Source organism: Macaca thibetana, chromosome 3 (genome assembly GCF_024542745.1).
Source record: "Macaca thibetana thibetana isolate TM-01 chromosome 3, ASM2454274v1, whole genome shotgun sequence".
Classification (NCBI taxonomy): Eukaryota; Metazoa; Chordata; class Mammalia; order Primates; family Cercopithecidae; genus Macaca; species Macaca thibetana.
Window position 1 is genome coordinate 110,263,963 of NC_065580.1, and position 25,175 is coordinate 110,289,137.

A 25,175-nucleotide genomic window follows, 5' to 3' on the forward strand; every position below is an offset into this window, starting at 1 on the left:
GACCAGGTGTGGTGGCTCACACCTGTAATCCCAGCACCTTGGGAGGCCGAGGTGGGCAGATCACTTGAGGTCAGGAGTTCCAGACCAGCCTGAATAACATGGGGAAACCACATCTCTACTAAAAATACAAAAATTAGCTGGGCATGGTGGCTTGCACCTGTAATCCCAGCTACTCGGGATGCTAAGGCAGGAGAATCCCTTGAAACCAGGAGGCAGAGGTTGCAGTGGGCTGAGATCATGCCACTGTACTCCAGCCTGGGTGACAGAGTGAGACTCCATCTCAAAACAAAGCAAAAAACAGTTGGAGCTTCACTCACCCGCTGCTCATCTGCTGTGCGGCCCAGTTGCTAACAGGCCACAGGCCAGTACTAGGGTTGGGACCCCTGCACTAAAAAACTATTAGAACTAATAGGTAAGTTCAGCAAAGTGCCAGCATAAAAGATCAATATGCAGAAATCATTTGTTCTGTATACAAGTAATGAACAAAGTAGAATTAAGTCAACAATTTAAAAAGAGAATAAAATGTCTAGAAATAAATTGATGAAAGAAATGTAAGACATGTATCTTGAATACTAGAAAACATAATTGAAAGAAATTGAAGACTGAATGGAAAGACATTCCATATTCATCGATTAGAAAATTCAGTATTAAGACGGCAATACTCAAAGTGCTCTACATATTCAACACAATTCCTATCACATCTCAGCTGACTTCTTTTCAGAATCTGACAAGCTGATTCTAAAATTCATATGCAAATTCAAAGGAGCTAGAATAACAAAAGGAATCTTGCTGGACGCGGTGGCTTACACCTGTAATCCCAGCACTTTGGGAGGCTGAGGCAGGTGGATCACGAGGTCAGGAGGTCGAGACCAGCCTGGCTAACACATGGTGAAACTCCGTCTCTACTAAAAATACAAAAAATTAGCCGGGTGTGGTGGCAGGTGCCTGTGGTCCCAGCTACTTGGGAGGCTGAGGCAGGAGAATGGCATGAACCTGGGAGGCAGAGCTTGCTATGAGCCGAGATCGCGCCACTGCCCTCTGGCCTGAGGGACAGAGGGAGACTCTATCTCAAAAAAAAAAAAAAAAAATCTTAAAACAGAAGAACAAAGTTGGAACCCTCACACTTCTTAATTTTAAATCTTCCTACAGGCCAGGCATGGTTGTTCATGCCCATAATCCCAACCCCTTGGAGGCCAAGGCGGGAAGATCACTTGAGTCCAGGAGCTTGAGACCATCCTGGGCAACATAGTGAGACCCCATCTCTATTTTTATAAATTTATATAAATTTTAAAAAATCTTCCTACAAAGCTAGAGTGCTCAAGATTGTGTGGCACTGGCATTATGATAAATGTATAGATAAATAATAGAATTGAGAGTCTAGAAATTAATTCCACACATTTTACAAGCTCAATTGATTTTCGACAAGGTGGCAGGATGATTCAGAGGATGATAGCTTTTCGGCAACTGGTGCTGGGATAACTGGATAGCTACACACAAAAGAATGCAGTTGGACCCCTTCATACCTCATACAATAATTAACTTAAAATGAATCAGTGACTTAAATGTAAGAGCTAAAACCATAAACCTATTAGAAGAAAATATAGGAGTAAGTCTTCATGATCTTGGATTGGGCAGATAGATGCTTATTAGATATGACACCAAAAGCAGGAGCAACAAAAGAAAAATAATAGATACATTGAACTTCATCAAAATTAACTTTTGTCCTTTAGTGGACATTATTATTAGCATGAGAAGACAACACTTAGAATGGGAGAAAATATTTGTATACTGTATATCTTATAAGGGACTTGTATCTTAAATGTATAAACTCTTAGAACTAAATAATGAAAAAAGACAACCTGATTAAAAAGTAGGCAAGGGATCTGAACATATATTTCTCCAAAGAAGATATGCAAATGGCCAATAAGCACATGAAAAGATGTTCAACAACTTAGGGAAATGCAAATCAAAGCCACAGTGAGATACCACTCTATATCCATTAAGATGGCTATTATAAAAAACAAAACACCACCACCACCAACAACAAAAAAAACCCTAGGAAATAAGTGTTGGTGAGGATGTGGAGAAATTGGAACCCTTACTCGTACTGAGAGAGTACGATGGTGCAGTTGCTTTGGAAAACAGTATGGCCTTTCCCCCAAAAAATCAAAAATAGAATTCTAGAAATTTGACTACTGAATCTCCAAAAGAATTGTCATTAAGTGTGGTGGCTCATAGCTATAATCTCAGCACTTTGGGAGGAGGCCAAGGTGGGAGGATAACCTGAGGCCAAGAGTTCAAGACCAGCCTGGGCAACATAGTAAGACCACATCTCTTCAGAAAATTAAAAATTAACCAGGTGAGGTGGCACATGCCCATTGTCCCAGCTACTCAGGAGGCTGAGGTGGGAGGATTGCTTGAGCCCAGGAGTTTGAAGCTGCAATGAACTATGATTACTCCATTGCACTTCAGCCTGGGTGACAGAGAGAGACTTTGTCAAATAAAATATTTAAAAAATAATAATAATAAATCGAAGACTGAGCGCGGTGACTCACACCTGTAATCCCAGCACATTGGGAGGCCGAGGTGGGCGGATCACCGGAGGCCAGGAGTTGGAGACCAGCCTGGCCAACATGGTGAAACCCCGTCTCTACTAAAAATACAAAAATTAGCTGGATGCAGTGGCGGGCGCCTGTAATCCCAGCTACTCGGGAGACTGAGACAGGAGAATTGCTTGAACCCGGGAGGCAGAGGTTGCAGTGAGCTGAGATTGCACCACTGCACTCCAGCCTGGGCGACAGAGTGAGACTCTGTGTCCAAAAAAAAAAAAAAAAAGAAAACAGCATTTCAAAGAGATTCGTAAGCTCATGTTCATAGCAGCATTATTCACAGTAGCTGCAAGGTGGAAGCAATCCATGTGTCCTTGGATGGAAGAATTGATAAGCAAAATGTGATATGTACCTGCAATTAAGTACTGTTAAGCCTTGAAAATGGAGGAAATTTTTACACATGCTACAACATGGATGTATCTTGAGGACATGCCAAGTGAAATAAGCCAGTCACAAAGATAATATATGTATGATTCTACTTACGTGAGGTACCTACAGTAGTCAAATTCATAGAGACAGAAAGTAGAATGATGGTTACTAGGGGCTTAAGGGAGAGGGGAATGGGGAGTTACTGTTTAATGAGTTTCAGTTTTGCAAGATGAAGAGAGTTCTGGAGAGGGATGGAAATCATGGTTGCACAACAGTGTGAATATGCTAATGCCACTGAACTGTACACTTTAAAATAGTTAAGATTATGTTGTGTGTATTTCGCCACAATTTTAAAAAATTAAGCAAGATGAAGTGATACATGCTACTATTTGGATAAACCAAGAAAACGTGCTAAGTGGAAGAAAGCTAGTCACAACAGACTATGTATTATATGATTCCATTTATATGAAATATCTAGAATAGGCACCAAATATTACCAGAATATAGATTGGTGATTGCCAGAGACATGGGGAGGGGACTGGAAATGGAGAATGACTGCTAATGCCTGTGAGGTTTCTTTCTAGGATCATGAAAGTGTTCTAAAATTCATTGTAGTGATGATGGTTGCAGAACTCCAAGTACACTCAAACCAGTTGAACACTGTAAGTGGTTGAATGTATGATATGTGAATTATATCTCAATAAAGCTGTTATTTAAGGAAGAAAACCATAACTAGCTCCTATGAATTCTGTGTTTAATTAAAATACAGTGCAAATTGAGAGGGATAAATACTGGGGTGAGAGGGGTGTCTCTCTGTTATAAAAGATGAGACTGTAAAGGTGCTAGACCTTGAATACTATGCCAAGGAACCAAAATATCCAAAAACTTCTACTTTTTTCAAAAAATGATAATACAGTGCTTATTGTACATTTCAAACAGCATTTGTAGTGATTTTATTTTATCTTTGGGCATTTAATAGGCAAAAAATGCTGTCTTGTCTTTTTTTTTTTTTTTTTTTTTTGAGACAGAGTTTTGCTCTGTTGCCCAGGCTGGAGTGCAGTGGTGTGGTCTCGGCTCACTGCAACCTCTGCCTCCCAGGTTCAAGTGATTTTTCTGCCTCAGCCTCCCAAGTAGCTGGGACTACAGGCGTGTGCCACCACGCCCAGCTAATTTTTGTATTTTTAGTGGAGACAGGGTTTCACCACATTGGTCAGGCTGGTCTTGAACTCCTGACGTCATGATCTGCCCGCCTCAGCCTCCCAAAATGCTAGGATTACAGTTGTGGGCCACCGCGCCCGGACTGTCTTGTCTTTTTATTTTTAAATTTCTATGGAGCTTGAATAGTTTCTTATATGTAGAGGCCATGTATATTTGTCTCTCTTTTCTTTCTTTCTTTTTTTTTTTTGAGACAGGGCCTTGCCCTGTCACCCAAGCTGGAGTGCAGTGGCGCAATCATCTCAGCTCACTGCAGTCTTGACCTCCTGTGCTCAAGTGATCCACCCACCTCAGCCTCTCGAGGAGCTGGGATGACAGGCACATTCCAGCACTCCTGGCTCATTTTTGTGATTTTTTTGTAGAGATGTGATTTCACCATGTTGCCCAGGCTGGTCTCGAACTCCTGGGGTCAAGTGATCACACCCGCCTTGGACTCCCAAAATGTTGGGATTACAGGTGTGTGCCACTGTATCTGGCCCATTTATATTTCTTTAACCATCTATTTTCATGTTTAGGTCCTTTACTCTTTTTTAACTAGGGTATTAGTGTTTTTCTTAATTGATTTTAATTATATGATTTACATAGTAAAAATGTTCATGTTTTGACTAACATTAAAAGTTATTCAGGCATCTGGTTTTCTTGCTCTCTATGTTTTTCTGATGTTAGTGATCAATAAATTTTTTTGAGGGGTGAGTTGAATTGAGAAGAAAAATATGTATAAAATAGATTGTCATCTGTTTCAGAATAATCAAATAATTGCTAGAAGATAGAGGAATGTGTTTTAGTTAAGATACACCAAATAATGTCCTAAAGGAAAAAAGCTCAAATCTTAATTTGGAATGACTTTCTTCTCTGGGTTTCAAGGAAATATAGAGTTAGTACCACGTGTTGAAATTTAAAGAACGTAGAGAGATCAGAATGTGTTAGATGCCCATCAGGAGATGATACATGGCAAAGGGACTGTTAGGAGTTTAATGGAAAGGGAAACGGGGCAAGTAGGGAAGGGAGTAGGATAGGAATGGAAAGTAGGGTGGGGAGTGCATTTCCCATGTCACTATTTCCTGAACAGTACATTAGAGCACTAGAAATACGTGCTCTTGGAACAGGCGGTGTAAGGTAATAGTGATGGTAATATGTATAATGGGTTAAGAGCATGAATTAGTATCCTATACTCTGTTTTCCTCATCTGGAAAATGGGATAATAATGCCTAACTCATAGGTTTGTTGTGATTATTTAGTGGTATAGTCCATGGGAAGTACTTCACATAGAATATGGCACATAGTAAGCACACAGCAGTAAAGTTTAGCTTGGTAGTAGATTGATTTTGAGGGCAGAATTAGATCATTAATATAATATTAGGCAGGTGGGATGGAATTTTGGAAGAAATAAAAATTTTAGTTTTAGTCCTCTAGTGAAATTTTATTATGTGGAGATCAAGCCTCAAGAATGGAGTTGATCCAGAAGTTAAAAAAAAAAACAAACATTTTCTGAAAGCTTAGAAGCCGTCTCTAATTGTGAAGAGTTTCAGTCACATCTGATTAGCTCTGAGTAATTGGTTAACCCACCAGAAAGAAAAAACAAGTCATTGGTTGCGATCAAACCCAAACTGGCAGCGAAAGGAAGACTGACAAGTGAAACTCAGGAGCAGATAATAAGGGAAATACAAAGAGCAGATGCCTTGGTACAGGTTAGAAATGGAGAGTAGAAGAGGAAGTTAAGGAGCAGATGCTCTTGACATTGAGATAACTATAGCCAACAAGAACAGATAGAATTCTGCAGTTAAATTCTGCACTGGGAGAAATGCCAGCAGTGATGGGTGGAAGTGGCAGAGTGCCATTTAGAGCGCATTAAGCTAAAAGTTACCTGTTATGTTGCTGTGCAGTTTTTGGTACCTCTTGGAGGAAGGTAATGATTAACTGCTGTTTTTTCATCGTGAAAAGTAGAGGACAGTGAGGCTGGGGGATTGTTTTACTTTTGCCACATAGTAGTTGTGTGAATGTGGGCAAATTATTTAGTGTCTCTGAGCTTGAGTGTTACAAGAAGATCATTATACTTTTTGGGTTGTTGTGAGACATAAGTGAGACAGTATGTGAAGTATTGTCACCATTCTTTCTTCATGATTACTGTTAGAGTCAACCTATATGTACTAGGATGTCACTCTTACTATGCCATGTGATAGGAGAGACTTTATATAGTAGTTGATCCATCATGCAATTACCGTATAAAACTTGCCGGTTTCTTACTTGTTTCAGTTTGTGTTTAGAATTTTGTTGAAAGTCAGATGCTAAAGTTTGGGAGTATTGTACCAGGTGTTCTATATTTATAGAAATATATCATCTGATGTTGAAGAGAAATATGAACTGTGGCATAACTTTTAAACAAGGAGGCATAATTCTTCTTTAAAAGTACATAAGGCAGGGCAAAAAGAAAAAAATAATTTCCAGTAAATGTAAGAAAAAAGAAAAAATATCCAGCCTCGCCATAATAAAATAAATGTAATTTAAATGATACAAACTTTTTATCTGTCAAAAGTGGTAGTGTTTTAAAAAATTTTTCTCACTAGATTTTTTTAGAATTATAAAATTATCATTTTTGATTTGGTTAAAACAATGGAAATACAGAAATAAAAAGCATAAATGGATAGAAGGGGAATATGTAGCAGATAAGAATACCATGGCCAATGATGAAGAGACGTGAGTCACGTTTTTTCAGTTTCTTTCCACACAATTTTTTTTTTGTGCAAAACAAGCATGCGCATTATTCTATTCATGAATTTTTTCAAAATTGAGGCATTAGTATGCAATATTCTGCAAAATAGTTATCTTTATATGCCATGATATAGCCACCTAAAAAGCAGAGAGAGTATTCTGTAATTCTGTAATTTAGATATATTTTGTATTTTATTAAGCTTGCCCATATAGATGAATATTTCGGTTATTGGTTTTTAGTTTCTTCAACAGTGCTTTACCAAACATCATTAAGTGTAAATCCATGTGTATTTGTTTGGGACTTTTGTAGGATACATTCCTAAAATTGGAATTGCTAGTTAAATGATGTAATTCTTTTGTGTGTTAATAGGTATAGCCAAATTAACTTATAAGGAAGTTTATTCAATTTTTTTACATTCTAATAAAAATTTTGTGGGAATATGTAGTTTACTGAAACACAGTGTATTATTGATTTTATGGTTTTGCCCATCTGATAAGAGAAAGTAATACTTTTTCCTTATTGTTTGTGAAATTATACTTTTTTCCCATAATTTTTGCCATTTCTTTTGTGAATTTGCCTGTTCCTTTGATATTTTCTTACTGATTTAGAGAGATATTAAAATACAGATATCAATGTTTTATGTGTTTCATGTGTCAAATAATTTTCCCATTTCTATTGCTTGCCCTTTGTTTTTCTGTGTTGTTATTTTAAATCTTTATGTGATCACATCTGTCTGTTTGGGGGCTTTTTTTTTTAAATTTTGGAAGGGTGGTTTCTCTCATGCTTAGGAAGGCTGAATCCTTGGCAGAGTAATAGGAATTTTTTTGTGGTTTTTTTTTTTTTTTTTTTTTTTTTTTTTTGAGACGGAGTCTCGCTCTGTCGCCCAGGCTGGAGTGCAGTGGCGCAATCTCGGCTCAATGCAAGCTCCGCCTCCCGGGTTCACGCCATTCTCCTGCCTCAGCCTCCCGAGTAGCTGGGACTACAGGCGCCCACAACCGCGCCCGGCTAATTTTTTGTATTTTTAGTAGAGACGGGGTTTCACCGTGGTCTCGATCTCCTGAACTTGTGATCCGCCCGCCTCGGCCTCCCAAAGTGCTGGGATTACAGGCGTGAGCCACGCGCCCGGCCTTTTTTGTGTTTTAAAAAAACTTCTATTATAGTTTGAAGAAATACTCAGTGATCTTAATCTTTTATTTTTATCTTACACTGTTCTGCAATCTTAGCCCGTATGAAATTCCCACGTTATTTTTTTTTTTTTTTAATTCCCACATGTTCTGAATTTCCCGTTTCATTGATGGTTTTGTATGTCCTGCCACCATATCATATTGCTTTAATTATCACCACCCTATAGTATATTTTAATTTCTGGTGGATAATTATTTCCTTCTCTTTCCCCCTTAAAAAAAAAGGTTTTATTTTTATGCATTTTAGATGGATATAAGGTCTGAAAACATACTGATGGAAATTTGACTGGCATTACATTGATGTTAGTATGGGAGAAAGAAGGCTTTTTAAAAAATTGGTCAAGGTGTGGGATCATTGACAAGCATATTAATGTAATGCTGGAGAGTAAAAGTTGTTAGAGAGTAATTAAGGATGTAATATAGAACCTGGCATGTGCTAAATACTAGATAAACATTTCATGTTGCTATTATAATCATTATTTCTTAAAATATAATGTATTCCTTAACTCTGCAATTGTATTTTTGGAAACATAAGGAAGTAGTCATACCTAAGAGAAAACAAGTCATTATATCAAAAAGACACCTGCATGCATATGTTTATTGCAGCACAGTTCACAATTGCAAAGATATGGAACCAATCTAAGTGCCTATCAGCCAATGAGTGGATAAAGAAAATGTGGTTTGTATACACCATGGAATACTACTCAGCCATAAAAAAGAACGAGAGTGTCTTTTGCTGTAACTTGGATGGAACTGATGGCCATTATTCTAAGTGAAGTAACTCAGGAATGGAAAACCAAATACTGTTATGTTCTTACTTATAAGTGGAAGCTAAGCTATGGGTATGCAAATGCATACAAAGTGGTATAATGGATGCTGGAGACTCAGGGGGAGAGTGGGAGGCAGGGTACAGTGTACACTACTTGGGTAACAGGGGCACTAAAATTTCAGACTTCACCACTATACAATTCATCCATGTAACCAAAAACCACTTGTATTCCTAAAGCTGAAAAAAAATTTTTAAGTAATTAAAATTGAAAAAATTTTTTTTAAGTAATCAGGACTAGATAGAGCTACAAGATTGTTCTTCATTGTATTGTTTATAATAACAAAACGTTAGCATCAACATAAATGTCTCAACAATAGAGAATTGTTGAACAGAACTATGGTATATTATTACTAGAGAATGCTATGTGGATTATATACATTGTGTAAAAGTTAAATTATAAGGGAGGTTATTCACAGTGTTTACAAAGGACTAGGTAAAGTTCAATCCAAAATTTTGTTAAAATTTATTCCAGGAACACAAGAAAACTTTTGAGGGTGATGGATATATTCACTGTCTTAATTATAGCCACAGTCTTAATGGGTACATACCTATGTGAAAGCTATTTAAGTCATTCCCTCTAAATACGTGCAGCTTACTATTGTCACTTAATACATCGAAGCTGTAAAAGAAAATTTTCTGTTAAAATGTAACAAACTTAAGCTAAATTATTCAGTTTATTACTTTAAGAAAGAACCGGCTGAGCGCAGTGGCTCAGGCTTGTAATCCCAGCACTTTGGGAGGCTGAGGTGGACGGATCACGAGGTCAGGAGATCGAGACCTTCCTGGCTAACACGGTGAAACCCCGACTCTACTAAAAATACAAAAAAAATAGCCAGGCCTGGTGGTGGGCGCCTGTAGTCCCAGCTACTCGGGAGGCTGAGGCAGGAGAATGGCCTGAACCTGGGGGGGCAGAGCTTGCAGTGAGCCAAGATCTCGCCACTGCACTCCAGCCTGGGCGACAGAGCAAGACTCAGTCTCAAAGAAAAAAAAAAGAAAGAAAGAAACAATAGGATGTATATTTACGTATGTAGAGAGAGATTTGTTTTAAGGAATTAGGTCACAGAATTGTAGGGGCTGGCAAGTCTGAAATTTGTAGGGCTGGCCAGCAATCTTGAGTCTGAAGGTAATCTGGAATCAGAATTTTTTCCTTTTTGGTGGACCTCATTCTTTTCTTTCAAGGCCTCAACTGCTTGGATGAAGCCCACCCACATTGTGAGGGTTCATCTTTTCTCCCCAAAGTCTTCTGATTTAAAAGTTGATCCCATGTAAGAAATACCTTCATAGCAACATGTAGGCTGGTTTTTACCGAGCAACTGGGCACTATAGCCTAGCCAAGTTAGCACATGAAATTAACCTTCAAACTGTAACAGGATGATTTTGGCAGAATAACAAAATATCCAACTGAGAGAGTTTTAACCCACATGGGAATCTATTAGCTTACATGAGAAGAGACCCAGAGATAAGGGCAAGGTTTAGCATTGGTTGATTTAGTGGCACAAAGATGTTATCAGAAACTCAGTGTATGCCATAACGCGTGCTTCATTCTCATGCTTGAGAATTTGGGTAACGGGAACTGAATGATTTTTGCACTTTCATGAAGTTTTTTGTTATTTGTCTCTGGCTTTAAATGTGTTTTCTGAAAGTGAATTGGAATTTTACACGTATGTTTTAGATTTAATATAAATGATAAACTTTCAACTTTATTTACTTATTTTATTTTTTTTGAGACCGGGTCTTGTTCTTCACCTAGTCTGGAGTGCGATGTCACAATCTTGGCTCACTACAACCTTCACCTCCTGGGCTCAAGGGATTCTCCTGCTTCATCAGCCTCCCAAGTAGCTGGGACTACAGGTGCATGTCACCATGCCCAGTTACATTTTGTATTTTCAGTAGAAATGGGGTTTCTGTGTGTTGCCCAAACTGGTCTCCAACTTCTAGACTCGAGCAATCCTCCCGCCTCCGCCCCCCAAAGTGCTGGGATTACAGGTGTGAGCCACCGCACCTGGCCCAGATTATTTTATCACCTCTTGTTATTTCTGTAGCAGCCACTTTACCAACCAGGATTCCTTTATTGCTACTTTCATACTCCTTTACTCTTCAGTTTTGAACCTCTTCCTTTCCCTCCTGCTGTTCCCCCGATGTATTTCGTTGCCTAAGAAAGGCTAAACTGGCATGCTACTCCTAAAATGTTAACAGTGATTGCATTTGTCTTAGAATGTTATTGAGGTTACACATACTTCTTGCTACACTTTCGACTCTTATAGCAGACACTACATTAAATGATGGCAGTTCAATGGAATATTCATAATTAAGCTAAATAAAAGTTGCTTAAACGTAACAAATAAGCTTTTAAGATGGTAACATTATAGTTATAGGTGAAATACTTTGTAGGTAAAATTTTTAAAAAGCAAGGTAACTTTTAAGGTTAAGATTGCTTTAAATATATTAAAATGTAGGGCTGGGCGCAGAGGCTCATGACTGTAATCCCAGCACTTTGGGAGGCCAAGGCGGGTGGATCACGAGGTCAAGAGATCAAGACCATCCTGGCCAATGTGATGAAACACCATCTCTACTAAAGATACAAAAATTAGCCAGATGTGGTGGCGGGCACCTGTAGTTCCAGCTACTTGGGAGGCTGAGGCAGGAGAATCACTTGAACCTGGGAGGCGGAGGTTGCAGTGAGCCAAGATTGCACCACTGCACTCCAGCCTGGTGACGGAGTGAGATTCCGTCTCAAAACAAAAACAACATGTATATAAAGTTTTAAGTCTGAAATTCCCAAAGATCAGTTCATATGCTTTCTTAGAAAGAATAATTTTGGCTGGGCGCGGTGGCTCATGCCTGTAATCCCAGCACTTTGGGAGGCTGAGGTGGGTGGATCACTTGAGGTCAGAAGTTCAAGACCCGCCTGACCAACATGGTGAAACCCCATCTCTACTAAAAATGCAAAAATTAGCTGGTGTTGTGACACATGCCTGTAGTTCCAGCTACTTGGGAGGCTGAGGCAGGAGAATCGCTTAAATCCAGGAGATGGAGGTTATGGTGAGCTGAGATTGTGCCACTGCATTCAAGTCTAGGAGACAGAGACTGTCTCAAAAAAAAAAAAAAAAAAAAAAAAAAAAGGATATAGTAATTTTGTCTGTTTCGATAATTTGCTTACACATAAACCTCCAAAAAGTTTTTGAAAATATCACTAAAAAAGTAGAACCAACATACTTTTCTTTGAAAACTAGTTAGAAACTTATCTAAAAAAGTAGTGTTTTATTTAATTAAAATATATATGTATAATGCTTACTATGGGCCAGAGACTGCTTTAAGCTATTTACAAATATTCAGTTAATCATCGTAACAAATCTATGAACGATAGAGAAGGAAATGAGGTACAGAGGTATAGGAAAAGTTAGAATTTTTGTCACGCACTAAATATGTGAAAAATAGCAACTAAAAATTTTCTTTTCAAGCAGATAGTCATTTCTGTTGGTTTGATTTCAACAGGATGTATAGAATCTCATTATTTATCAAGGTATATTTATGGGAAAATGTGTTTAGAACTCAGATTTTCAGGCACGATGCACACCTATTCTCACTCCCAGTTGTGATGTCATTAAGTGGATTTTTGCTCTTTATACTCCTACCACCTTTCATGTTGAGGGCACATATTTACTTAGGCAGCTCACTATCACTAGTGGCCTTAGGGCCTGAAATTTGGAATGGAAAAGAGCCAGGAGGTCTTAAGTTTTCAGTTTGAAGGTTGGAGGACCGGAGTTTTCTTTGGGCCTCTTTTTGGTGTAAACACCTCTGGGTTTGAGATATATATTTGGTTTCATGTCGGCACAGTGACCAGATCTTTCTCTTTTGCCATTTCAGGAATTGATCTAGTTTTTCTTTTCATTGCTGCTGCCCCCATCAGCCACAAACTTCTTGTAATGTGCGTGTATCAATTTTTAGGTTTCCTACCACTGACGTTAATGAGAAATGGAAGAGTATAGGTCCCTTCTCTTCCAGTACTCATACTACACCTTCTACCTTCAGGCATATTTTTTTTCATATCTCTTCTACAGGTTATGGCTTTGGGTTAAATAGAAATGTTGAAATAAGATCCCTGAATACTTTTAAAAGAAATACTGTAACAAATACTTGTTGAGCACCAATTATAAACCATTGTTCTAGGCATTTGGAATAGACAAGGTCTCTAACCTATGTTGTGTCATAATGGCTGAGGATTGGGGCTGGAGTGGGGTTAGGGGAATAGAGGAAGTATCTTTTTTTTCTCTCTGTCCCAAATTGAACCAGGGTCAAAGGAGAGTAGAGGAATGTCCTGATCCACTCCCATTGATACTGTATGACTTGGGACTCTAATGTTAGGTTAATTTGCTTACTCCTGTTAGAACTAGAATTGTTTTCTAACAATTACAGATTAAAGGTAGACCCATAGGAAGAAATGGTTTTTTTTTCTTTTTTCTTTTTTCTTTTTTTTTTTTACAGAGTTAGGCAGAAATGGTTTTGAATTTCATATGAATGTCCTGAAAACTTTGCAGATAGTCTGATTCTTTTACTTGTTTTCTCAAGTAAAGATCAGTGCAATTGTTGCAGCCCTTAGTTTTACAGTCAGAGCTGTTAAATCTTGTTTCTGAAATTCTCTTCCTTAGTTTTTTCTGTTGTTGAATTTGAGAAAGCAGAGTTCTAGTACAATTTATACCCAACCTTTTTTTTTTTTTTTTTTTTTTTTATTTTGGAGACAGGATCTTACTCTGCTGCCCAGGCTTGAGTGCAGTGACGCTATCTTGGCTCACTGCAACCTCTGCCTCCCAGGTTCAAGAGAGTCTCATGTCTCACCCTCCTGAGTAACTGGGACTACAGGTGTGCATCACCATGCCCAGCTAATGTTTGTATTTTGGGTAGAGGAGGTGAACTCCTGGCCTCAAGTGATTTGCCCACCTCGTCCTCCCAAAGTGTTGCGTTTATAGGCGTGAGCCACCGTGCCCTGCAAACTTCTGATTATACATTTTCTTTTTTTTTTTTTTTTTTTTTTTTTTTTTTTTTGAGACGGAGTCTCGCTCTGTCTCCCAGGCTGGAGTGCAGTGGCGCGATCTCCACTCACTGCAAGCTCCGCCTCCCGGGTTCACGCCATTCTCCTGCCTCAGCCTCCTGTGTGGCTGGGACTACAGGCGCCCGCCACCGCGCCCGGCTAATTTTTGTATTTTTAGTAGAGACAGGGTTTCACCATGTTAGTCAGGATGGTCTCGATCTCCTGACCTCGTGATCCGCCCATCTCGGCCTCCCAAAGTGCTGGGATTACAGGCGTGAGCCACCGCGCCCGGCCTGATTATACATTTTCATAAGTATTTGTGGTTGAAATAGATGATTTTCTGAGACTTTGGTCAGAAAGTTTATACCTCTGACATTTTGTCTTTTGGTGTCACACCTGCCCTAGCCTTGGATTGATCTCTTAATACTAAAACTGCTGGAGAAAAATCATTACAGCCATCTAGGTTATTTTCTTCTCAGATTTATGGTCAACAAAGATAGGACTTCAGGGCTACCAAAGTATCCTTTTATTTGTCCTTAGTGAGCTCTGTCTTCCATTATGCAAAGCAAAGATTCTTGTCCAGCTTCTATTTCTTTTCTCTTAAATAGAAGATATTGCTTTATTATCTGCAGGGAAAGTCACACCAGCCAAGAACTCACTCTCAGCTTTTAACTTTCAATGTATTTACCTCACTCTGTACCCGTTTTACTCATTTATCTCAGAGGAGGTAATAATTCTCTTTCCTACTTGAAGCAGATTCCCTCAAGTTCCTAGGTACTTTGACGTGTGTGTTACCTCTTCTGCATTTTTAACTGCTTCCCTCTCCACTCACTCCTTACCTTCAGCACTAACCCTACCCACATATTTCCTGTATTAAAACAAAAAACCTTTCTCCAATTTGAGTCTGCTTTATGGATTATTACTCTGTCTTACTATTTCTTTTTGCTGCCAGACTTTGTGAAAGAGTAATCAGTAAGTGGATGCCAATTGTACTGCCTCGCTTTGTCATTCACCTATTGGTCTGAATTTTCTTGCTACTTTATAAAGATAAGGACAGTGGTAATTTATTGCTAAAAGTAATAATTTCTCAGGTTTTCTTAGTTGACTTGGCCAGCATTTATTATGTTGACTTGCTCTTAAAACTTCTGTCTTTTCTGAAACAGTTCTATTCAGGTTTGCTTTCTCTCTCTCTGGCTGTTGCTTCATAGTCTTTCTCAGTGGTGTCTACTTGGTGTGGTCTGGAGGACTTCTGGTTATTAAAAACTGACAAAATGTGGAGGTCTCTCAGACAGGGTCCTGCTGTAGTTTTTAATTAAAACTTGTTCACACTGAGCCTCCAGCTTGGTTTAGGCTTTCCTACCTTGGTAATGGTTCCCAAGGAGATTTCTGCAGTTGTAAGTTGTGGTTCTCTGTATCCTGTACCTGCCTGCCTCTCTCTAATTTTGGGGGCAGTGGTTTGCCCTGTGACTCCAATTTCTGTGATAGCTCTAAGAAGAGTTGTTGCTTTTCACCTTTTCTTTTCTTTTCTTTTCTTTTGAGTGTGGAATGGCAGTTTTTAACTCCTTAAATTCCAGACCAGAAACAGGTAGTCCCCAGGGCTAATTTTTTTTTCCATAATTTACTTTTTAAATTAAAGATTATAACATATCTCTAGCTGCATAATATACTACAGTATGGATATACTAGATTTATTCAACCTTTTGTTTATTGGTGGACATTCAAGTTTTCTCAGCTTTTTTCCATTATAAATAGTACTGCTAAAAATATTCTTGTACATATATATTTGCATACTACTGCTGTTATTTCTTTACATTTACTCTTAAAAGTGAGATAGCTAAGTCAAAGGATATTTTTTTTTTTTTTTTTTTTTTTTTTTTTTTGAGACGGAGTCTCGCTGTGTCTCCCAGGCTGGAGTGCAGTGGCGTGATCTCGGCTCACTGCAAGCTCCGCCTCCCGGGTTCACGCCATTCTCCCGCCTCAGCCTCCCAAGTAGCTGGGACTACAGGCGCCCGCCACCTCGCCTGGCTAGTTTTTTGTATTTTTAGTAGAGACGGGGTTTCACCATATTAGCCAGGTTAGTCTCGATCTCCTGACCTCGTGATCCGCCCGCCTCGGCCTCCCAAAGTGCTGGGATTACAGGCTTGAGCCACCGCGCCCGGCCCTATTTTAATTTAATTTTTTTTTTTTGAGACGGAGTCTCACGCTGTCACCCAGACTGGAGTGCAGTGTACAATCTCAGCTCACTGCAACCTCCGCCTCCCAGGTTCAGGCGATTCTCCTGCCTCAGCCTCCAGAGTAGCTGGGATTACAGGTGCCTGCCACCACACGTGGCTGATTTTTGTACTTTTGGTAGAGACAGGGTTTCACCATGTTGGCCAGGCTGGTCTCAAACTCCTGACCTCATTTACTTTTAGATGTTTGAATATTTTAGTAATAATGAGTCTTTTAAAAACGTAAATAAAATTTTAGAAGGTTTGAAATTATTAAATTAAGAGATAAATTTTATGTTCCTATATTTTAAAATTGGTTTTTACTTATCAAGGTTTTATATATATATGTGTGTGTGTATCTGTATATATAATTTATTTATTTATTTAGAGACAGGGTCTCACTCTGTTGCCCAGGCTGGAGTGCAGTGGTACAATCTTGCCACTACTTCCTAGGCTCAAGCGCTCCTCCTCCTGCCTCAGCCACTCCAGTGGCTGGGACTAAAGGTGTATGCCACCATGCTTGGCTAATTTCTGTAATTTTTTATACAGACGAGGTCTTACTATATCACCCAGGCTGGTCTCAAACTCCTGAGCTCAAGCCATCCTCCTGCCTTAGCTTCCCAAAGTGCTGGGCTTACAGGTGTAAGCCAAGGTTATATATTTACATAGTTTAAAGCAGTGATTCCCAACCTTTTTGTCATCAGGGACCAGTTTCATGGAAGACAATTTTTCCATGGACTAGGGATGGGGGTTGGGTGGGTGGAGGGATGGTTCTGGGATGATTCAAGTGCATTACATTTCTTGTACACTTTATTTCTATTGTTATTACATTGTAACACATAATGAAATAATTATACAACTCACCATAATGTAGAATCAGTGGGAGCCCTGAGCTTGTTTTCCTACAACTAGATGGTCCCATGTGGGGGTGATGGGAGACAGTGACAGATCATCAGGCATTAGATTCTCATAAGAAGTACACAACCTAGATCCCTCACACACACAGTTCACAATAGGGTTTGGGCTCCTATGAGAATCAAATGCTGTCACTGATCTGACAGCAGGAAGAGCTCAGGCAGTTATGGGAGCTATGGGGAGCCACTGTAAATACAGATGAAGCTTCACTCGATCACCTGCCACTCACCTCCTGCTGTGTGTGGCCCAGTTCCTAATAAGCCACAGACCAGTACCTGTCCATGGCCTGGGGGCTGGGAAACCCTGGTTTAAGGCAATGGTTTTCAAACTGTGGGTCATGTAATCAACTGAATAAGTCATGATCTGTGTTTTTAAAAACATTTTTATATTGCTTCATATTTTTCCTATATTGTATTTAAAATTAATAAAATCATATGTAATGTAGTGGTGGAACTATAACATGCCACATAAAATTTCATTATGGTAGGAAATTTGATATATATACATATCCTTAGAAAAATATTAGTATCAAAACTCTAAGAGGAGTTTATCTGTGTAAACAGATAAGTGATTTTTACTTTCTCTTATGCTGCAATTTTCTAACTTTTTCTAAAAGAAGTACAATTTTAAGAAACATTATCAATTGTGCCTAATATTCGGATTAATAAGGGGAACAGCAAATAACCCAACTGAAAGTAAATGCCAATGTCCACAAATCGGCAGAGCGAGACTCCGTCTCAAAAAAAAAAAAAAAAAAAAATTAAATTAAAATAAAATATAAAAATAAAAGTAGAGGAAATAGTATAATGAACCCCAGTGTCCCCATCCTCCACTTTTATAGCGAACACATTTTGCTAAATTTATTTATCCCTGTCTACTTAAAAAAATAAAATAAAAAACTCCTAGATTATTTTTAAGTGAATCTCAGGCTCATTTTATTATAAAAGTTAGTCTTTGATTATAGAGAGACAATAGATAATGAAATTGTAGTTATATTTAAAAAGAAAAGAGACCTTATAGTTAACAAAATTAGCCATAATTTTATGTCATCTAATGATCTACATTCACGTTTACCCAGTTGTCTCAAAAATGTTTTTTATAGCTGCTTTGTTTGAACCTGCATGCAAACAAGATGTGCATGTTATTCATGATTAATTAGTATTTTAAGTCTCATAATTTATAGTAGCTCTTCTTGCCTTTTAAACATTTTATTCCTTTTTTTATTGGAGAGTACACTGCATTTTAAATTTGGCCAAATGCTTCCTTTAGGTGTTAGTTAGCTTGTTGTTCTATCCCTCTTATTTCCTTTAAATATTAATTAAATCCAGAAGTTTCTTTAGATACAAATTCAATTCTTTGGCAGTTGTACTTAAAAGGTTATGGTGGAAGCTGCTATATCTTGAAGTTTCTGTGGGCAGAAATTTGGGAGCATCTTGGCTTGGCAGTTTTGGTTTGGGGTCTCTCATAAGATTGCAATGAGATGTTAGCTAGGGTTGTAGTCATTAGAAGGCTTGACTGGGGTTGGAGAATCCACTTCCAAGGTGGCTCCCTCACATGGCTAGCAAGTTTTTCTCTTGGTGGGAGATCTCACTTATTCTTTACATGGGTCTTCCACAAAGTTGCTTAAATATCCTGACAGCCTTGGCGGCTGGCTTCTCCCAGGTTGAATGATCTAAAAAAGTAAGGTAGATGCTGCATTGTCTTCATGACCTAGTCTTGGAAGTCACATTATTCACTCTCCAATATTCTGTTGGTCACACGGACCATCCTTGAATCACTGTGGCATGGCATGGATGCCAGATAGTGAGGATCATTCAGGACCCTTTTGGAGGCTAGCTACTGTCAATGATTTCAATTTCAATTTCAGAGTACATGATTTATACATCTTTGACCTTATCTTTCTTGTAAACTAAAAGCCTTGGTTCCTAAAGTATTAACATAGCTTGTTTTGTTCTACCATATACATGTAATAATTTCAAAGTAACAATGCTAATTTTAATTGCCAACAAGACTACTGAATGCAGTTTAAGATTTCTAAGTGATTCCTTTTGTCCTTAAAAAATATACCCCCCAGCTGTATATAGTCAGTATACTGTTTTGTAGACAGTTTATGTAACCAATTTGATAAACATAAATCCACCTAAATGTGGATATGTTTCTAGTTTTTTAGGGATTGCTTTTTTTCCCCCCTTTTGATTTAATGATGTATTTTAATTATATAAAACGTGTACTTGGTTTCAAACTCTAAACTATAAAACAGGTACATTCAGAATAGTGTCACTTCCATTCCTTTTTTCTTGTTCTCTCTCTTACCCATGGGTAACTATTTTAAATGTTTGTTTCATCCTCCAACATTTCTTTTGTACATATTCACCTTCCCCTTTTTTTAAATAAAAAAAAAGGTAGCAATGTTTTAAGTGCTCTACTCTACCTTTTTCTTTTCATTTAACCATACACGCTGAAGTTTACTCTATGTAAGTAGACAAAAATCATTCTCTCATTTTATTGCTTAGAGGCACTGCACTGTGTGGATATACTATAGTTTATTCAGCTACTTTCCTAGTGATAGATGTTTTCATTGTGTAAATAATGCTGCATTGGATAGCCCTTTGCATACTTCATTTTGTATTTTGGCCAGTGAATTTTTGGTACAAGTTCCTAGAATTGGGATTGTTAAGTCGAAGGGAAATGCTGAATGTGATTTAGCTAGATATTGCCAAATTTCTCTCCAGAGGGCTTGTATTTGTGTGTTTCCACTACCAATGTATGAAAGTGTTTCTTACAGCTTTGTCAATAGTCTCTGGAGTTCTACTTTTGGATTTTTGTCAATTTAGTATTTTGGTCAAGTTTTAGTTTGGGAAATTAATTAATTAATTAATTAATTTTGAGGCAGAGTTTCATTCTTGTGCCCAGGCTGGAGTGCAATGGCATGATCTCGGCTTACCGCAGCCTCTGCCTCCCGGGTTGAAGCAGCTCTCCTGCCTCAGCCTCCCGAGTAGCTGGGATTACAGTCATGCACCACCCCATCTGGCTAATTTTGTATTTTTAGCAGAAACAGGATTTCTTCATGTTGGTTAGTCTGGTCTCGATCTCCTGACCTCAGGTGATCCACCCGGCTTAGCCTCCCAAAGTGCTGGGATTGTAGGCGTGAGCCACTGCGCCTGGCCATAAATTTTTATTACGAGCAAAGTTAAGCTACTTTGCATTCACTTAGGGGCACTTTGCTCTTTTTTCAGATGAGCTAATTGTCTCTTTTTCTCACTGTTTTGTAAGGTCGTTGATCTTTTTTCCCCCTAATTTAGAGAGTTTTTATTTTATATATATATATATATATATATATATATATATATATATATATATATATATATATATATATATGAAGAGTGAGAGAGACAGAGAGACACAGAGTCTTGCTTTGTTGCCCAGGCTGGAGTGCGGGAGCACAGTGGCACAATTGCGACTCACTGCAACCTCTGCCTCCCGGGTTCAAGCAATTTGCCTGCCTCAGCCTCCCAAGTAGCTAGGATTACAGGCGCCCACAACCATGCCTGGCTAATTTTTTTTTTTTTTTTTTGCGACAGAGTCTCTTGTCACCCAGGCAGGAGTGCAGTGGCAGGATCTCAGCTCACTACAAACTCCACTTTCTGTGTTCAAGTGATTCTCATGCCTCAGCCTCCTGAATAGCTGGGATTATAGGCATAAGCCACCATGCCTGGCTAATTTTTGTATTTTTAGTAGAGACAGAGTTTAACCATGTTGGCCAGGCTGGTCTCGAACTCCTGACCTCAAGTGATCCACTTGCCTCAGCCTCCCAAAGTACTGGGATTACAGGCATGAGCCACCGTGCCTGGACTGTAGTTGATACTAATAATCACTCTGCAGTATAAGTTGCAGCTAATTTTTTTCCAGGTTGCTATATTCTGTTAATTTTGCTTGTAGTATTTTTAGCCATGCAGAGGATTTTTATTTTTACATAGTCATATTTATTACTTCTTGGTATGAATTATTTCTTGATTCCTAGTTGGAACTTTTTTTTCTATTCTTAGATTATTAAGGAATTCTGTGTTTTTTTAAAAGTACTTTTATGGTTCTTTAAAAAAAAATTTAGATAACTGATTCGTTTGCTTTTTTTTTTTTTTTTTTTTTTTTTTTTTGAGACTGAGTTTCACTCATGTTGTCCAGACTGGAGTGCAGTGGCATGATCTCAGCTCACTGCAACCTCTATCTCCCAGGTTCAAGTGATTTTCCTGCCTGTGCCTCCCCAGTAGCTGGGGTTACAGGCACCCACCAGCACATCTGGCTAATTTTTGTAATTTTGTAGATTAATTTGCTTTTATGCTGGTGTATAGTGTGAGAGACAGACAAGTTTTATCTTTTTCTGGCTATTCAGTTATCCCAATACCACCAATTAAGAAGTCCATCTTTTCCCCACTGAATTGATATACCGTCTTTATCATATAGTAAAGGTCCATGTGTATGTGAATGTATTTCTGAATTTTCTGTTTTATTTCGTGTTTATTTACCAGCATCACACTTTGTAATGATGGAAATGTATACTGGTTTAATATCTGGTAGAGTGTGTACACATACCCCCTTTCTCTTTCAGGTGTTACTTTGCTATTCTTAGTTATTTTTCTATGTGGATATACATTACAGAAAAGCAACCAATAAGTATCTTGAAAAATTTGGCTGTGTCTAATTTATAAGCTAACATAGGGATAATTAACATCTTTATCATGTTTAGCCTTGCTGTCCATTTGCTCATGTGTACTTTTCTGTCTTGTAAGAGTGTTTATAGTTTAAAGGATTTCTCACATTTCTTATGTGAGCTGGGACTACAGATACACACCACTACACCAGGCTAATTTTTGTAGTTTTTGTAGAGAGATAGGATTTCGACATGTTGCCTGGGCTGGTCTCATGTTTCTGACCTCAGATGATCCACCTGCCTCAGCCTCCCAAAGTGCTGGGATTATAGGCATGAGCCACAGTGCCCGGCCATCTTTTGCTTTTTGAATATTGATTTTTCTTTTTTTGAGACAGAGTCTCACTCTGTTGCCCAGGCTGGAGTGCCGTGGTGCGATCTCGGCTCACTGCAAGCTCTGCCTCCCTGGTTCACACCATTCTCCTGCCTCAGCCTCCCAAGTAGCTGGGACTACAGGCGCCCACCACCATGCCTGGCTAATTTTTTGTATTTTTAGTAGAGACTGGGTTTCACTGTGTCAACCAGAATGGTCTCGATCTCCTGACCTCGTGATCCGCCCACCTCACCCTCCCAGAGCCCTGGGATTACAGGCGTAAGCCACTGGGAATTTTTTTTTTAATCTCATACATAATACCTAGCCTTTCCTATTAAATATTACATTGGTTGTTGGTTTCAGAGAGGTACCATAATAAACTTTTAAGAAAGACTCCTGTTGCAAGTTTACCAAGAGTTCTTTGCTCTGTTTTAAAAATTAGGAACTTATCTGAACCAAGTTCAGATGCCTTTTTTTTGTCTTGGTGTTAGTTTTTCTGCTTTTCACAAATGTAATGAATTCTATTTCTCATTCAGTTTGTGTGTAAGTTTCATTTAGGATTTCTGAATCTCTCATAAGTATGTTTGTATAGTTTGTGTGTGTGTGCTATGTGCTGTTTTAGGTTTTTGTAGAAGGACTAAGCTGTTTTTTATAAAATAAAGTTGTAAATTCAAATTATACTGTTTTTCCTCAAATTCTTGCCTTTAGGTACTCTGGAGCTGTATAAACAGAATTAAATTACATGTTTATTGAAGCATTTAGAAGTCACCTAACGTCTTTCTTGGCCTGCACTCTTTTTTTTTGTTGTTGTTTTAAAGCAATTCTTTTACCAGCTTTTAATTTTTTGATAAACTATATTGATTTTATTCAGCTTCTAAGAGACAATTTGATGTCTAAAACATTAATCGCACCTAGAAACTATACAATATGGAGAACAGCAGGGTGATTTTTTTTTTTTTTTTAATCGTAACTGTTTTTTGGAGGGGAGAAGAAAATAGGTTAGATGTTTTCGTTGGGATTTATTTATTGATATTATTAAGTCCAGAGAGAAAGGTGAATGTTATTAAAGTAACAAAGTAACACTTCTTTTCAAGGATTAATTCTTCCTCCACCAGCCTTTTATTGTTAAAAATTGTGAATTTATAGAAAAGTTGTAGGAATAAGTTTTTAATGTATTAATTATTCTCATTCTTAGGTGCATTTTATCTGGTGTTTGAATATATGGACCATGATCTGATGGGACTACTGGAATCAGGCTTGGTTCATTTTAATGAAAATCACATAAAGTCATTTATGAGACAGCTCATGGAGGGTCTGGATTATTGTCATAAGAAGAACTTTTTGCATAGAGATATTAAATGTTCCAATATCCTTCTAAATAATAGGTATGGTTATGAACTTTATATATATTTAAAATGAGTTTTACCATGGACATGTACATGGAGAGAATAGCCTGGAAACTGTAGTGGCGGGGAATGTCGGGGATAGTGAGGGTTGAAAGTTACCTATTGGGTACAGTGTCCAACATTTGGGGGATGGGCACCCTAGAAGCCTAACCCCTACTATTACATTTCTAATACCTGTGTCACAAACAAGCACATGTACCCCCGAATCTAAAATTTTTAAAATAAAGAAAAGATACAGTGTTACATGACGTTGCACCTTGATTATGTTAAAAAAATATTTAAAATTTAGTTTACTTTATACAAACTATTTAAAAATAATCAGGCCAGCCACAGTAGCTCACGCCTGTAATCCCAGCACCTTGAGAAGTAGAGACAGGCGGATCACTTGAGGCCAGAAGTTCAAGACCAGCCTGGCCAATGTTGATGAAACCCTGTCTCTGCCAAGAAAATACAAAAGTTAGCCTGGCGTGGTGGAGCACACCTGTGATCCCAGCTACTCAGGAGGCTGAGGCATGAGAATTGCTTGAATCCAGGAGGTGGAGGTTGCAGTGAGCTGAGATCATGCCACTGTACTTCAGCCTAGGTGACACAGCGAGACTCTGGCTCAAAAATAAAAATAAAAATAATCACCAATATTATAGCTTGGGATACCTCAAAAGTTGTGTTAAATATCTGTTAGTGGCCGGGCGGGATGTCTCACGCCTGTAATCGCAACACTTTGGGAGGATGAGGCAGGCCAATCACTTGAGGCCGGGAGTTCGAGACCAGCTGTGCCAACATTGTGAAAAGCTGTCTCTACTAAAAATACAAAAATAAACCCGGTGTGGTGGCACACGCCTGTAATCCCAGCTGCTAGGAAGCCTGAGAAACGAGAATCGCTTGAATCCCAGAAGTGGAGTTACAGTGAGCTGAGATAGTACCACTGCACTCCAGCCTGGGTGACAAAGCAAGACTCGGTCTCAAAAAAAAAAATCCAATAATAGTCTGTAATGCATATAAAATAATACTTAGTTTACTCTTCTGTTTGCTATTTTTCCAAGTAATGTGAATGGATCATCTAATAGCAATATAATTTCAGCTTTAGGCTAAGAATAGATTTTAGAAAATTTTAAAAAAACAGTCACAGTTGTAAAGTGAACTTTTTGGAAGTGTGTACACACACATACACATTCACATATTTAAAACTTATGTACATATTTAAAACTTATGTAAATAAGCTTATATTCGTAACAGCTTATATTTGAACCCTGGTAATTCTCTTGTAATTGGTACTGTTTGTTAATTTAAATAAGGCATGCCTGGTTCTGATTTTAATTAATAGACAGTGTTCTATGCACCTAGCCCCTCTAAAACTGGAGAATTAAACAAATTAAAAGTGATGTCACTTAGTTCTTGTGCACTGTTACCTTGAACAAGAAATTTGTCTTACTGCTAAGTAATAAAAATGATCTCGTTTTATTTTGTTTCCATTGAAGTGTGCTTTTCTAAATAGGAACTGAATAGTAATAAAATACTATTCTAATATTATAATACAGTAATTATAATAATCATATTGCTGTAAGTTTGACTATCCAAGGATTTGTTTATTTTTTTGTTTTGTGAATTTATCCACTAGTTGCTTTTACCTGTATTACCTTGATGATATTGAAGTGTGAGCAGAGTTAACGTTTACATAGGTATTT

General features: G+C 38.2%; 1 protein-coding gene across 2 annotated transcripts in view; it reads left to right on the forward strand.

The window, feature by feature from the left end:
• Positions 1-25,175, forward strand: part of CDK13 (cyclin dependent kinase 13) — a 126,995-nt gene that overhangs the window by 52,692 nt on the left and 49,128 nt on the right. For both annotated transcript variants that reach the window (XM_050783297.1, XM_050783298.1), the window contains exon 6: positions 23,283-23,472. In XM_050783297.1, coding sequence (XP_050639254.1) covers positions 23,283-23,472 — 190 coding nt within the window. The remainder of the gene's footprint in view (positions 1-23,282; positions 23,473-25,175) is intronic.